At 62.8% G+C, this 15849-nt stretch overlaps 1 protein-coding gene across 1 annotated transcript in view; it reads right to left on the bottom strand.

Annotated features, from left to right (window-relative positions):
* The window catches only part of HECW2 (HECT, C2 and WW domain containing E3 ubiquitin protein ligase 2), a 97905-nt gene that overhangs the window by 36015 nt on the left and 46041 nt on the right, over nt 1–15849 (bottom strand). The window contains exons 13-20 of the mRNA XM_029069687.1: nt 15012–15197; nt 13466–13600; nt 12128–12230; nt 10232–10328; nt 8747–8830; nt 7542–7651; nt 4305–4425; nt 2116–2229 (exon numbers count right to left, since the gene is read on the bottom strand). Coding sequence (XP_028925520.1) covers nt 2116–2229; nt 4305–4425; nt 7542–7651; nt 8747–8830; nt 10232–10328; nt 12128–12230; nt 13466–13600; nt 15012–15197 — 950 coding nt within the window. The remainder of the gene's footprint in view (nt 1–2115; nt 2230–4304; nt 4426–7541; nt 7652–8746; nt 8831–10231; nt 10329–12127; nt 12231–13465; nt 13601–15011; nt 15198–15849) is intronic.

Raw genomic sequence — 15849 nt, 5'->3', positions numbered from 1 at the left:
CGACGGCCCCTCCGCGACAACGCTTAGCGGAGGGCCACTTCCCGTCACGGCTCCTTTCCCTCTGGACGCCCCCGGCCGCTAAACGGAGAAGCGGCGCGGCTCAGCGGCGAGAGCCCGGGCTCGGCAGTCGGAGGTCACGGGTTCGAATCCCGGCTCGGCCACTCGGCAGCCGCGTGACCGTGGGCGAGTCGCTTCCCTTCTCTGGGCCTCGGTTACCTCCTCCGGAAAATGGGGATTAACCGTGAGCCTCACGTGGGACGACCCGATGACCCCGTATCTACCCCGGCGCTTAGAACGGTGCTCGCCACGTAGTGAGCGCTTAACGGACACCGACATCATTAAACGCTCCGCGCCGCCCCGGACCCGCTCCCTCTCTTCGTGCTCTGCCGTCCGTCTCCCCCGTTGAGACCGGGAGCCCGTCGCCGGGCAGGGACGGTCTCTATCTGTTGCCCAGTTGTCCATTCCAAGCGCTTAGTACAGTGCTCTGCACATGGGAAGCGCTCGATAAATACCACTGAATGAATGGGAAGCAGCGGGGCTCGGTGGAAAGAGCCCGGGCTTCGGAGTCAGAGGTCACGAGTTCGACTCCCGGCCCTGCCACTTGGCGGCTGGGTGACCGTGGGCGAGTCGCTTCATTTCTCTGGGCCTCAGTTCCCTCCTCTGGAAAATGGGGATTAACTGTGAGCCTCACGTGGGACGACCCGATCCCCCCGTATCTCCCCCGGCGCTCAGAACGCTGCTCTGCACATAGCAGGCGCTTAACAGATACCACCATTATTATGATTATGTCCGCCCACACGGCCCCCCACCGCTCACGTCCACATCCCTCATTTAGAATTAAAATCACGGTGGTTATCCGTTAAGGGCTACGTGCGGGCCGGACACCGTACTGAGCGCTGGAACGGCTCCCAGTCACTCAGGTTGGACCCGGTCCCCGTCCCCCGTCGGGGCTCGCATCCCCATTTTGCCGATGAGGGCACTGAGGCCCAGAGAGGTGAAGCGACCTGGCCGAGGTCACGCGGCGGACGAGCGGCGGAGCCGGCACTTGAACCCGTGACCTCTGACGCCCGGGCCCGGGCTCTAGCCACTGCGCCAGGCTGCTTAGGACAGCGCTCGGCACGTAGTAAGCGCTTAACAAATACGCCTGAATGAATGAATGAATGCTTCTCGTGTTTTATCTACCTGACGACCTTGTATCTACCCCAGCACTTAGCACATAGTAAGCGCCGAACAGATACCAAACATTATTATTATTATTATTGCGAAGCAGCGTGGCTCGGCGGAAAGAGGCCGGGCTCGGGAGTCAGAGGTGATGGGTTCGAATCCCGGCTCCGCCACTCGTCAGCTGGGTGACCGTGGGCGGGTCGCTTCGCTTCTCTGGGCCTCGGTGACCTCGTCTGGAAAATGGGGATGAAAACTGTGAGCCTCACGTGGGAAAACCCGATGACCCCGTATCTCCCCCGGCGCTTAGAACGGTGCTCCGCACAGAGTAAGCGCTTAACAGATACCAACGTTATTATGTCAGCCGGGTGACTTTGGGCAAGTCACTTCCATTCTCTGTGCCTCAGTTCCCTCATCTGTCAAACGGGGATGAAGACTGTGAGCCCCACAGGGGACAACCTGATGATCCTGTACCTTCCCCAGTGCTTAGAACAGTGCTTGGTGCATAGTAAGCGCTTAACAAATACCAACATTATTCTTCTTATTATCGAGGAGCAGCGGGGCTCAGTGGAACGAGCCCGGGCTTGGGAGTCGGAGGTCGTGAGTTCCGATCCCGGCTCCGCCGCTGGTCAGCTGGGTGACTTTGGGCGAGTCGCTTCACTTCTCTGGGCCTCAGTTCCCTCATCTGTCGAAAGGGGATGAAGCCCACGAGCCCCACGGGGGACCACCTGATGACCCCGTATCTCCCCAGCGCTTAGAACAGTGCCCGGCACCCAGTAAGCGCTTCACAAATACCAACACGATTATTATCATGACATTCGTGTCCGTCTCCCCGCTCCAGACCGGGAGCTCGTGGTGGGCAGGGGACGGGTCTGTCTGTGGTTCCGCTGTCCTCCCGCCCCGAGCGCTGAGCGCGGTCGTCCGGGCTCAAGACACGGGCGTGACTCGACTTACCCTTCTTCCCCGACGAACGTGACGTAGAGCTTGCTCCTCTGCAGATCCCTCCGGGAGTAGGCCATGATCTGATTGAAGCCGTCCTCCAGCAGCCGATCCCGCCGGATCATTAACCTGCGCCGGGGGGGATGGAAGGGGGACGCGATCGGGGCTCGGCCGGGCTCCCCGGGGCCCCCGCCCGGCGCTCCGCGCACCGGGGGCGCTCAGCAAGTACCGGCGTCGGACGGGATTTCGCCACAGAATGATCTCCTGGCCAGGCGGTTAGAGTTTACCCGGTGTGTGCACACAATGTTTTGTCTTGCTTTTGTCCGTCCGGCTCCCCCGATTAGACCGGGAGCCCGTCGTCGGGCGGGGACGGTCTCTATCTGTTGCCGAATTGTGCATTCCAAGCGCTCAGTACAGTGCTCTGCACATAGTAAGCGCTCAATAAATACGATTGAATGGATGTGAGTACACACGCAGGCGCGCAGAGCGGATACGATTTTATTTCTTTCCGTTCCTGTCCGTCTCCCCTCCGCCCCCGAGACTGTCAGCTCACCGTGGGCAGGGGATGTCCCTGTCTGTTGCTAATAATATTATTATTAATATTAATAATAATGATGACATTTGTTAAGCACTTACTATGGGCCAAGCACCGATCTAAGCGCTGGGGGAGATACGTGGTTATAATAATACTAACGTTGGTATTTGTTAAGCGCTTCCTATAGGCCAAACACCGTTCTAGGCGCTGGGGGAGATACGAGCTTATAATAATAATAATAATAATAATGATGGTATTTGTTAAGCGCTTCTTATGGGCTAAGCGCCGTTCTAAGCGCTGGGGGAGACACAAGGTTATAATAATAATAACATTGGTATTTGTTAAGCGCTTCCTATGGGCCAAGCGCCGTTCTAAGCGCTGGGGGAGATACAAGGTTAAAATAATAATAACGTTGGTATTTGTTAAGCGTTTACTACGGCCAAGCACCGTTCTAAGCGCTGGGATAGATCCAAGCTTATAATAATAATTATGGTATTTGTTAAGCGCTTAATAATAATAATAATAATAATGTCGGTATCTGTTAAGCGCTCACTATGTGCAGAGCACTGTTCTAAGCACCGGGGGAGATACAGGGTCATCGGGTCGTCCCACGGGAGGCTCACAGTCTTAATCCCCATTTTCCAGATGAGGTCACCGAGGCCCAGAGAAGCGAAGCGACTCGCCCACAGTCACCCAGCTGACGAGTGGCCGAGCCGGGATTCGAACCCATGACCTCTGACTCCCAAGCCCGGCCTCTTTCCACCGAGCCACGCCGCTGACTATGGGCCAGCACCGATCTAAGCGCTGGGGGAGATACAAGGGTATAATAATACTAACGTTGGTATTTGTTAAGCGCTTCCTATGGGCCAAACACGGTTCTAGGCGCTGGGGGAGATATAAGCTTATAATCATAATAATAATGATGGTATTTGTTAATAATAATAATAATAACGTTGGTATTTGTTAAGCGCTTACTAGGTGCCGAGCACTGTTCTAAGCGCTGGGGTAGACACAGGGGAATCCGGTCGTCCCCCGTGGGGCTCACGGTCTTCATCCCCATTTGACAGATGAGGGAACTGAGGCCCAGAGAAGTGAAGCGACTCGCCCACGGTCCCACGGCCGACGAGTGGCAGAGCTGGGATTCGAACTCACGAGCCCTGACTCCGAAGCCCGTGCTCTTTCCACTGAGCCACGCTGCTTCTCATGTTAAGCGCTTCTTATGGGCCAAGCGCTGTTCTAAGCACTGGGGGAGATACAAGTTTATAATAATACTAAAGTTGGGATTTGCTAAGCGCTTACTATGGCCAAGCGCTGTTTTAAGCGCTGGGGGAGACACAAGGTCACCGGGTCGTCCCCCGTGGGGCTCCCGGTCTTCATCCCCATTTTCCAGATGAGCTCACTGAGGCCCAGAGAAGCGAAGCGACCGGCCCGAGGCCACCCAGCCGACAGGCGGCGGAGCGGGGATGAGCCCCTCGCGGGTCCGACCTGATAGGCGTGCGGCGACCCCGGCGCGTAGACGGCGTTTAAGACAGAGGAAGCGCTCAACAGATACCACGACGACGACACGAGGAGAGGCCCAACGGAACCCGCAGAGGTCCCGAGCCAGTCGCGTGCCCGCCGTCGCCCGCACCGGCGCGGCCCCCCGCCACCCGCCGGCTCCTCCGCTCACTTGAGTTTTCCGGGGCCCTGCCCGCACCCCTTGGTCTCCAGCTTCCTGTAGAAGTTCCTCAGTTTGGCTTCGAAGTCCCGCTTGTACGGGGCCGGGGCTCGGATGTTGGCACGTTGCGTCCCTGGGCGGAAGACGACGGTAATAATAATGACGTTGGCATCCGTCAAGCGCTCACTATGTGCCGAGCACCGTTCTAAGCGCCGGGGGAGATACGGGGTCATCGGGTCGTCCCCCGTGGGGCTCCCGGTCTTCGTCCCCATTTGACAGATGAGGTAGCTGAAGCCCAGAGAAGTGAAGCGATAACTGAGGCATAGAGAAGTTAAGTGACTCGCCCAAGGTCACACAGCTGCCGAGTGGTGGAGCCGAGATTCGAACCCACGGCTTCTGACTCCCAAGCCCGGGCTCTTTCCACTGAGCCCCGCTGCTCCTCTAAGAAGGACAACCATCGTCGTCATCATCGGTCCTGCCTTGGGCCCTAGAGCAGCGTGGCTCCGGGGAAAGAGGCCGGGCTTGGGAGTCAGAAGTCACGGGTTCGAATCCCGGCTCTGCCACATGTCAGCCGGGTGACGGTGGGCAAGTCACGGGCAAGTCACTTCTCTGGGCCTCAGTTCCCTCATCTGGAAAATGGGGATGAAGACCGTGAGCCCCGCGTGGGACGACCCGATTCCCCTGTGTCTACCCCAGCGCTTAGCACAGTGCTTGGCATGTAGTAAGCGCTCAACCAATACCAACATCATTATTATTATTATTTACGGAGGGCTTACCGCAGGCACAGCGCTGGATGAAGCGCTTAGAAAGTGCAGATTGGTGACAAATGATCATTGGTTCCTTCATTTGTAATTATTCATTCATTCAATAGTATTTACTGAGCGCTTCCTATGTGCAGAGCACCGGACTAAGCGCTTGGAATGGACAACTGGGCGACAGATCGAGACCGTCCCTGCCCACTGACGGGCCCTCGGTCTAATCGGGGGGGTCTATCAAGCGCGTACGGCATGCAGAGCACTGCAGTAAGTGCTTGGGAGAGGATGATTCAGCCATAAAGAGAGACGATCCCGACCCGCACTGGGCTCACGGCCTAGAAGGGGGCGATTAAAATGGACTGTGTCCGGCATGATTATTTTATATCCACTACAGTGCCTGGAACATAGTAAGCACTTGCCAAATAATAATAACGCTGGTAGCCGTTAGGCGCTTACTATGTGCCGAGCACTGTCTTAAGTGCTGGGGGAGATACAAGGTCATCAGGTCGTCCCACGTGAGGCTCCCGGTCTTCATCCCCATTCTCCAGATGGGGGAACGGAGGCCCAGAGCAGTGAAGCGACTCGCCCACAGTCCCCCAGCTGCCAAGTGGCAGAGCCGGGGTTTGAACCCATGACCTCTGACTCCCAGGCCCGGGCTCTTGCCACTGAGCCACGCTGATTATTCGATAGTATCCATTGAGCGCTTACTATGTGCACAGCACTGTACTAAGTGCTTGGAATGGACATGATTATTACGATCATTATTATTATTATTATTAATAAGAAATACCGTTATTTCTAGACTCTGAGCCCGTCGTCGGGCAGGGATTGGCTCTATCTGTTGCCGACTTGTACTTTCCCAGCGCTTAGTACAGTGCTCTGCACCCAGTAAGCGCTCGATAAATACAGCTGAGTGAATGACCGTGCGCCCGTCGAAGGGCGGGGACCCTCTCTATCTGTTGCCGACTTGTTCGTTCCAAGCGCTCAGTCCAGTGCTCTGCACAAAGTAAGCGCTCAACGAATAGTATTGAATGAATGAATGACGAGAAGGGGGGAGAGAGACCCCAACGGCCTCTCATTCATTCATTCATTCATTCAATCGTATTTATCGGGCGCTTACTACGTGCGGAGCCCTGTGCTTGGAAGGGACAATTCGGCAACAGATAGAGTCGATCCCCGCCCTGTGAGGGGCTCCTAGTCTAAACCGGGGAGACAGACAGCAGATAATAATAATAATAATAATAATAACGGTGGCATCTGTTAAGCGCTTACTAGGTGCCGAGCACCGTTCTAAGCGCTGGGGGAGATACAAGTCGATCAGGTCGTCCCACGTGGGGCTCGCGGTCTTCATCCCCATTTTACAGACGAGGTGACTGAGGCACAGAGAGGTCAAGTGACTAAGCCAAACAGTGCTTAGTACAGTGCTCTGCACACAGTGAGCGCTCAATGAAGACGACTGAATGGATGAAGCCCCAGGAGCGCCCGCTTTCCGGCGTGGTGTTTTCCCTCCTGACGGGAGAGAAGGAGCGCGACCCGGTAGCAAGAGCCCGGACCTGGGCGTCGGGAGGCCCTGGGTTCTAATTCTGGCTCTGCCACCTGTCTGCTGGGTGACCTTGGGCGAGTCACTTCACTTCTCTGGGCCTCCGTTCCCTGACCTGTCAAATGGGGGTGAAGCCCGTGAGCCCCACGGGGGACAGGGCCCGGGTCCAACGAGATTATCTCGTGTTAATAACGACGGCGGTTGTTAAGCGCTTACTACGCGCCAGGCACCGTTCTGAGCGCCGGGGGAGATACAAGGTCATCAGGTTGGCCCACGGGGGGCTCACAGGTTTCATCCCCATTGGACAGATGGGGGAACTGAGGCCCAGGGAAGCGAGGTGACTTGCCCAAAGTCACACAGCTGACAAGCGGCAGAGCCGGGGTTAATAATAATGATGACGATGACGATGGCATCTGGTAAGCGCTTACTATGTGCCAAGCACTGTTCTAAGCGCTGGGGGAGATACAGGGTCATGGGCAAGTCGCTTCACTTCTCTGTGCCTCAGTTCCCTCATCTGTCAAATGGGGATGAAGACCGGGAGCCCCCCGTGGGACAACCTGATTCCCCTGTGCCTCCCCCAGCGCTTAGAACGGTGCTCGGCGCATAGTGAGCGCCTAACAGATACCATCGTTGTTATTATTATTATGATCAGGTCGTCCCACGGGGGGCTCCCCGTCTTCATCCTCATTTGACAGATGAGGTCACCGAGGCCCAGAGGAAGCGAAGTGACTCGCCCAAAGTCACACAACAGAGACGTGGCGGAGGCGGGATTAGAACCCACGACCTCGGACTCCCAAGCCCGGCCTCTTGCCACTGAGCCCCGCTGCTTCTCGGGGACGTCTCCGGGGAAATTCGTCCGGGCAGAATTCCGGGATCTCGGAGTGGATCTCCCCCCTCGCCGGACCCTCGGTCCCGCCGGACCCCAGCCCCCCCCCCCCCCCGGCCCGGAGTTACCTGGGGAGCTCTGAGGAGAAGAGGCCGGAGACCCCCGGGGAGAAGGACAGTAGTTGGGGTGGAGTAAGGCGTGTGGGGGGACGAAGGACATGACCTCTTCCTCAAACAAGCTGCGGAAAGAAGAAGAATAGTATTTGTTAAGCGCTTCCGATGGGCCGAGCACCGTTCTAAGCGCTGCGGGGGGATACGGGGTCATCGGGTCGTCCCCCGTGGGGGCTCCCAGGCTTCGTCCCCATTTGACAGATGGGGTCACTGAGGCCCAGAGAAGTGAAGCGACTGGCCCGAGGTCACCCAGCTGACAGGCGGAGGAGTCGGGATAGACTTGGATCTCCCTCAGCGCTCACTATAGGGCCTGGCACAAAGCGAGCGCTTAGCAAATACCACAACGATTATTATTAGTAGCAGAATTGATAATAACGTCGGCATCCGTTAGGCGCTCACGATGTGCCGAGCACCGTTTCTAAGCGCCGGGGGAGATACGGGGTCATCGGGTCGTCCCACGGGAGGCTCACGGTCTTCATCTCCATTTTCCAGATGAGGGAACTGAGGCCCGGAGAAGGGAAGCGACTCGCCCGCGGTCACCCAACTGACGGGTGGCGGATCTGGGATTCGAACTCATGACCTCTGACTCCCAAGCCCGGCCTCTTTCCACCGAGCCACGCTGCTTCTCGCCGGCGCCGTCACCACGAGCACTTCTCCTCCTCCTCCTCCTCCTCCCCTTCCTCCTCGTAGCCCCGTAGTAATAAAATTAAATAAACGGTGGTGTTCGTTGAGCGCTTACTACGTGCCAAGCACCGTTCTAAGCGCCGGGGGCTCGGTGGGGCTCCCAGTCTTCATCCCCATCTGACAGCTGAGGTCACCGAGGCCCGGAGAAGTGAAGCGACCGGCCCAAGGGCTCACAGCACGGGATTCGAACCCGGAGTAGTAGCCCACCTACGGGAAGCAGCGCGGCTCAGTGGAAAGAGCCCGGGCTTCGGAGTCGGAGGTCACGGGTTCGACTCCCGGCTCTGCCTCTTGTCAGCTGGGTGACCGCGGGCCGGTCGCTTCACTTCTCTGGGCCTCAGTCATCTCCTCTGGAAAACGGGGATTAACCGGGAGCCTCCCGTGGGACGACCCGCTGACCCCGTATCTCCCCCGGCGCTTAGAACGGTGCTCGGCACCTAGTGAGCGCTTAAGAAATACCCGCGCTTATTATTTTATTTTACCTCAAGAGCATGACGAGGTCCGCGTCGCTGGACAGCCGGACCAAGCCAGGAGTCCCTTCCGTCCGGATATACTGGATCTTCTCCCTGCGGGAGCGGAGAGAGAAGCTTCCCAAGTCGGGCCCGCGCGCCCCCGGCCCCGCTGTGGGCGGGCAACGTGTCCGTCTAGGGTGGTCCCGTCCCCTCCCGGGTGTCGGGCGCTCGCCAAACCCGGCCGGACCAACGGAGCAGCGACGGAAGGCGGCCGGCGCTCTCACCCGGGTCGGGGGGGGGGGGTGGGGAGAACGGGCGACCGTGGGCTTTAGAGCCGTCCATCACGTCGCCCCCTCCCGCCTCCCCCGGCCGCTCTCCTCCTCCCGCCCGGCCCGCGGGCCCCGCTCCTCTCGGGCCGACCTGCTCCCGGGGCCTCCGGCCCGTCCATCTCACCGCCGACCTCTCGCCCGCGGCCCGCCTCCGGTCTGGACGCCCTCCCTCTTCTAATCCCACAGACGCTGACTCTCTCCCCCTTGTCAAAGCCCGACCGCAGGCCCACCTCCTCCGGGAAGCCTTCGCCGACCGCGCCCTCCTCCTCTCCCCTTCTCCCGCTCCCTTCCCCGTCGCCCCGACTCGCTCCCTTTCTTCCTCCCCTCCCCGCTCCCGTCCACATCCCTCCTTTCATTCCTTTCTCTTCCCGTCCGTCTCCCCCTCTAGACCGTCAGCTCCTTGTGGGCGGGGAACGTGCCCGCTTATCGCTCTGTTGTCCTCTTCCAAGTAATAATGATAACGTCGACGGTATTTATTAACCGCTTGCTCGGTGCCAGGCACCGTACTAAGCGCCGGCGCGGATCCAAGCAAATGGGGCCGGACGCCGTCCCCGTCCCCATTTTCCGGACGAGGGAACCGAGGCCCGGAGAAGCGCCGTGACTGGCCCCAGGTCACCCGGCGGACGGGTGGCGGGGCCGGGATTAGAACCCAGGACCCCCTGGCTCCCGGGGCCCGGGCCCTATCCACCACGCCGTGCTGTTTCGGCACGGGCAGGCGCTCAATAAATACGCCCGGCTGACTGACTTCACCCCGCTGTGGACGGTAAGCTCGCCGTGGGCAGGGACGTCCCGCTCAGTGTTATACGGTGCTCCCCCGAGCGCTGAGTACAGCGCTCCGCACACGGCGAGCGCTCAATACGTCAACTATCTGACTACCTTTACCGTCCTCCAGACCGTAAGCTCGCGCGGGCAGGGAACCCGCCCGTCTCCCGCTATATCGTGCTCTCCCGGGCGCCGAGCACGGCGCCCGGCGCGCGGTAAACGCTCAGTAGATACGGTCGGATGGATGAGCGGGGCGTTCCCAAAATCTCCCGGCCCCGACCGGGTCCCACGGGTCCCCGCCGGGGGTCCCGGGCCCGCGGCCCGACCGGCCGAGGGGATTTTGGGCGGTGGACCGGCCCCCCGGACTCCCCGCCCCGGGGGGGGCCGCCCCCCGCCCCCCGAGGGTCCCTCCTGGGGCGGGCACCTGAGCGAGGGGTGGCGGGGCAGGCCGGGCTGTCGCTCCTGAAGGATCTCCAGGATGTTGGGCTGGCGCAGGAAGGCCACGATCTTGTCGTTGTAGGCTACCGGGACGGGGCGGGGGGCGGGCGGAGAGGAGGGGGCCGTGAGGGGCGGGGATCGCACCCACCGCCCGCCCCCCGGGATCGGAATTCCGGCCGCCGGCCCACGCGGCCCAGGGCCGTGACGCCCAGCCCGGCGACGGCGGGCTTCGACGAGGCCCAGCGGATCGACCCCGGGCCCGGGGGCGGGAGGTCCGGGGTTCCGATCCCGGCCCCGCCGGGCGACCTCGGCCGAGTCCCTTCTCCGGGCCTCGGTGACCCCATCTGGAAAATAAGGCCGTGAGCCCCGCGGGGGACGGGGACTGTGCCCGACCTGACTGATCCGTCTCTCCCCCGGGGCTCAGAACGGTGTTTGGCACATAGTCGGCGCTCAGAGAAGCGGCGGGGCTCAGCGGAAAGAGGCCGGGCTTGGGAGCCAGAGGTCACGGGTTCGAATCCCGACTCGGCCGCCTGTCAGCTGCCCAGGGGCAGAGGCGGCATTCCTGTGCCAGGCGCTGTACTAAGCGCCGGGGTGGGGATCCAGGCAGATCGGGTAGGATCCAGTCCCCGTCCCAGGTGGGGCTCTCGGTCTCCATCCCCCTTTTCCAGATGAGGGCACCGAGGCCCGGGGGAGCCAAGCGACTTCTCCAAGGTCACCCGGAAGACGGGTGGCGGAGCCGGAATGATAATAATAATGACGGCATCTGTTGAGCGCTTCCTATGTGCCAAGCACCGTCCTAAGCGCTGGGGGAGAGACGGGGTCATCGGGTTGTCCCCCCCGGGGCTCACGGTCTTCAGCCCCGTTTTACAGATGAGGGAACCGAGGCCCAGAGAAGTGAAGTGACTCGCCCGAAGTCGCCCAGCTGCCGAGTGGCAGAGGCGGGATTAGAACCCACGACCTCCGCCTCCCGAGCCCAGGCTCTTTCCACCGAGCCGCGCCGCTTCCCACTCCGGGGAGGCGAAGCGACCGGATGATAATAACGATGATAATGACGACGCCGGTACGTGTTGAGCTCTTGCTGTGCGCCAGGCACTGTACCAAGCGCCGGGGTGGACACGACCAGATCGGGTTGGACGCGGCCCCCGTCCCCCGTGGGACTCCCGGTCTTCGTCCCCCTTTTCCGGATGAGGGAACCGAGGCCCGGAGGAGCGAAGCGACTTGCCCGAGGTCAGCCGGCAGACAGGCGGCGGAGCCGGGATTAGAACCCAGGACCTCTGACTCCCAAGCCCGGCCTCTCGCCGCTGAGCCACGCTGCTGTGTGACTCCGGGCGAGTCACCTCGCTTCTCTGTGTTCCCTCGTCTGGACAATGGGGACGAAGACCGGGAGCCCCACGGGGGACACCCCGATGACCTGGCATCTCTCCCAGCGTTTAGAACGGTGCTTGGAACGTAGTAAGCGCTTCACAAATACCACCGTCATTATTATTACGAGAACCCAAGTCCTTGCGACCGCCGGGCCCGGGGTCCTCCCGCTCGGCCGCCGCGGCCGGGCTCGGGCCGAGGGCCCCGTGCTGAGCGCCCCCCGGGCCCGCTGCCCCGGCGCCCCCGCCCGCCGCGGCCCCCCCGCCCGCCGCACCGGGGGGTCCGGGGGGGCCCCCGAGTCTCGGGGGACGGGACCGAGCTCCCCCGGCCGGCCCGGGGCTCCGTCGCCACCCACGCGCCGCTTCTCTGGGCCTCGGTCTCCTCAGCCCGGGCTCCACCCCGGGGCTCAGCACGGAGTAGGCGCCTGCCGGATGGCAGAGATGACCGCGCGGGCCGCCCCCCCCCCCCCCGCCCCGGGCAGACGAGGGTAGGTGGGCACCGAGGGCCGGGGGGTCCGTACCTATGGGCACCGTGTCCTGGCAGTGGGCCCTGCTGACCGTGTTGAAGGTGCTGGACGGGCGAGGGAGCACGGGCGGGGCCGAATGCCGGGCCTCTTCTCCCACCTGCCGGGGTCGCCGCCGTCACGGGGGGCGCGGGGGGCACCGGGGGTCCGCACCAGCCCACCCTGGCCGCCGGAACCCTCCCCCGACCGAGGGCAACTGGACTGGAATTAGGCGATTAGACCGTGAGCCCGTCGATGGGCGGGGACGGTCTCCACCGGCTGCCGATCTGTCCATTCCGAGCGCTTAGTCCGGTGCTCTGCACCTAGTGGACGCTCAATAAATGCTATTGAATGAACGAATGAACTAGGACGGAGGTCTGGGCACGCGTGCATACGCCCACCTCCCTTCCCCGGCAGGGACCGGGCTGGACAACGTGCCTTTGTGCTCCCAAGCACCTGGCCCGGCGCTCCCTACGCCTTCCCACCCCCCCCCCCCCGCCCTTCCCCGGCGGCGACCGGGCTTGACAATCCGCCCGGGTGCTCCCGAGGACCTCAAACAGTGCTCTGCACCTCTGAACCCCTCCCAACACACACCCAGACGCCTTTCCCGGCAGGGACCGGGCTTGAGAATCCGCCCGTGCGCTCCCAGGCACCTGACCCGGTGCTCCCTACGCCTTCACACCCACTCCTTTCCCCGGCAGCGACCGGGCTTGACAATAACAGTGATGATAATAACGTCGGTATTCGTTAAGCGCTCACTATGTGCCGAGCACCGTTCTAAGCGCTGCGGGAGACACGGGGGAATCAGGCCGCCCCCCGTGGGGCTCCCGGTCTTCATCCCCATCTGACGGATGAGGTCGCTGAGGCCCAGAGAAGTGTAGGGACTCGCCCACCGTCGCGCAGCTGACGAGTGGCGGAGCTGGGATTCGAACTCATGACCTCTGCCCGTGCGCTCCCAAGGACCTCAAACAGTGCTCTGCACCTCTGAACACCTCCCCACACACCCCCAGCCGCCTTTCCCGGCAGGGACCGGGCTTGAGAATCCGCCCGTGGGCTCCCAAGGGACTGGGCCAGTGCTCCCTACGCCTTCCCACCCACCCCCTTCCCCGGCGGCGACTGGGCCTGCCAAGCCGCCCGTGTGCTCCCAACCACCCGACGCGGTGCTCTGCGCCTCCGACCGCCCCCGTACACACGCCCGGCCGCCTTCCCCGGCGGCGCCGGGGCCGGAGAACGGGCCGGCCTGCTCCCGGGCACCTCCCGGACTGCTCCGCGCCCCCAGGCCGCCCCGCCTCCCAGCCGGGACGGGGCCCGCGTGCCGTACTGAGCGCTCCGGGGGCCGTCCCGCCCCTCCCTGACCTCTCCGGCGCTGTGACTCCGCTGCCTGGCCAGGTGGTGCCGGTGGACGAGGGCGCTGGCCGGACGGTCGCTCTGCAGCGGCAGCCGGGGGTCGATGAAGGTCGTCGTCCGGGAATTGTGGTCCACGAAGAAGGCCTGGCGCGAGCGGGCCCGGGGGGGGGGGGGGGCCGGACACCCACGGAGACGCACGCGGAGACGCGGAGAGAGGCACGGAGAGAGACACAGACGGGAGCGGGGCCGCCTCACTCACCTCGTCCGCCCGCCGGGCGTCGGGACGCCTCCGGGGCCCTCACCCACGCCGTCGGACCTGGCGGGCGCTTACCGAGCGCCCTCCCGATAATAGTAAACGACGGGATCGGGTAAAGCGCTCACTACGCGCCGGGCACTCTTCTGAGCGCTGGGGGGAGGGATACGGGGTCGGCAGGTCGATCGCCCGTGGGGCTCAGGCTTTTCATTTTCCTGATGAGGAAACCGAGGCCCGGGGAGGGGAGGTGGCGGGCCCCGGGCGGCGCGGCGGACAGGTGGCGGAGGCGGGATTAATGAAAACGGTGGTTTTTCTTAAGCGCTCACTACGTGACGGTTGCCGGGCTAATCATGATAACTGCGGTTTCTGCTAAGCGCTCGCCACGTGCCGGGCGCCGCGCTAAGAATCATAATAATTGCGGCTTTTGCCAAGCGCTCACTATGTGCCGGGCGCCGCGCTAAGAATCATAATAATTGCGGCTTCTGCTAAGCGCTTATTACGTGCCCGGCACAGCACTAACGATAATAAATGTCATTTTTCCTAAGCGCTCACTACGCGCCAGGCCCTGTACAACTAATAATAATAATAATAATAATAATAATTGTGGGCTTTGTTAAGCACTCACTGTGTGCCAGACACTGTACTGGTAATAATAATAATTGTGGGTTTTGTCAAAGCGCTTAATAATCATAATAATGATGGTATCTGTTAAGGGCTTACTCCGCGCAAAGCACGTTCCAAGCACTGGAGTGATGACATCGACGTCGGTATTTAAGCGCTTACCGTGTACAAAGCACCGTTCTAAGCGCTGCAGTAATAATATTAACGATGGCATTCGTTAAGCGCCGAGCACCGTCCTAAGCGCCGAGGGGATACGAGGCGATCGGGTCGTCCCCCGGGGGGCTCCCGGTCTCCGTCCCCATTCGACGGATGAGGCGACCGAGGCCCGGAGAAGCGAAGCGACTCGCCCGCGGTCACCCGGCCGACGAGCGGCGGAGCCGGGATCCGAACCCGCGTCCCCGGACTCCCCGGCCCGGCCCCCTGCCGCCGAGCCACGCCGCTTCTCCACGACAGTGTCGGAACCCGTGAAGCGCCGGCTACGTGCCGAGCCCCGTTCCACGCGCCGGGGGGGGGGGGGGATACGGGGGGGTCGTGGGGCTGTCCCACGTGGGGCTCCCGGTTTTTAATCCCCGTTTCCCGGGCGAGGCCCGGGGAAGCGAGGCGACCGGGGGGGGGGGGCGGGATTCGAACCGGGGCCCCCGCCGCCGCGCCGCTCCTCCGAGTCCCCGGCGCCGGGCCCACCTTGCCCTGGTGGTCGTGCTTCATCTCCCAGCCGCGGGGCAGCTCCACCCGCTTGTCGGCGAACATGTTGAGGAAGCCCACCAGGTCGCGGTTGTGCTGGTAGCGGTCGAAGTGGTGGGTGTCGCGTCGCACCTTGGCGATCATGTGCTTCAGGCACGTGTTGTTGGTGAACACGCGGTAGGCACTCTGCAATCACAGTCGGGGCGGGCCGACGCTGAGCGGCGGGGCCCGGCTCCGGACCGAGCGCCGGCCCCGCCGCCCCCCGGCCCCGTTCGACGGACGGGGCGGCCGAGGGCCGGCGAGACGCGCGGCGGGGGCGACGGCGACCGGGGCGTCGGTGTCTGTCGGGCGCTCGCTCCGTGCCCGGGCGGCGCGCCGGGGGAGATCCCGGGCGGTGGGGCCGTCCCACGGGAGGCTCCCGGTCTTCGTCCCCGTTCTCCGGACGAGGGGACTGAGCCTCGCGGAAGGGAAGCGACTTGCCCGCGGTCGCCCAGCCGACGGGGGGAGGAGCCGGGATTCGAACCCCCGACCCCGGACTGCCGAGCCCGGGCTGTCGCCGCCGCGCCGCGCCGCTTCTCCGTCGGAACCCGCCGCCCTCGGACGGCCGGGGTTCGGGCGGGGGGCCCGGGCGAGGGGCCGAGCCCCGGGGGCGCCGCCGGGGGACGCCGAGGCACCGCTCTGTCACGGCCCCACCGGTGGGCGCCGCTGCATCTCGGGGACGCCCGCGGGCACCCCCGCACCGTGGGGACGCCGGGGGGCGCCACCTCATCGTGGGGTCGCCGGGGGGGCATCGCCGTGTCACGGGGGGTGCCGGGGGGCACCGCCGCATCACAGGGGA

Source organism: Ornithorhynchus anatinus, chromosome 7, assembly GCF_004115215.2.
Source record: "Ornithorhynchus anatinus isolate Pmale09 chromosome 7, mOrnAna1.pri.v4, whole genome shotgun sequence".
Taxonomy (NCBI): domain Eukaryota; kingdom Metazoa; phylum Chordata; class Mammalia; order Monotremata; family Ornithorhynchidae; genus Ornithorhynchus; species Ornithorhynchus anatinus.
Note: the sequence above shows the minus strand (reverse complement) of the source record. Positions and strands in the feature narration are given on the sequence as shown.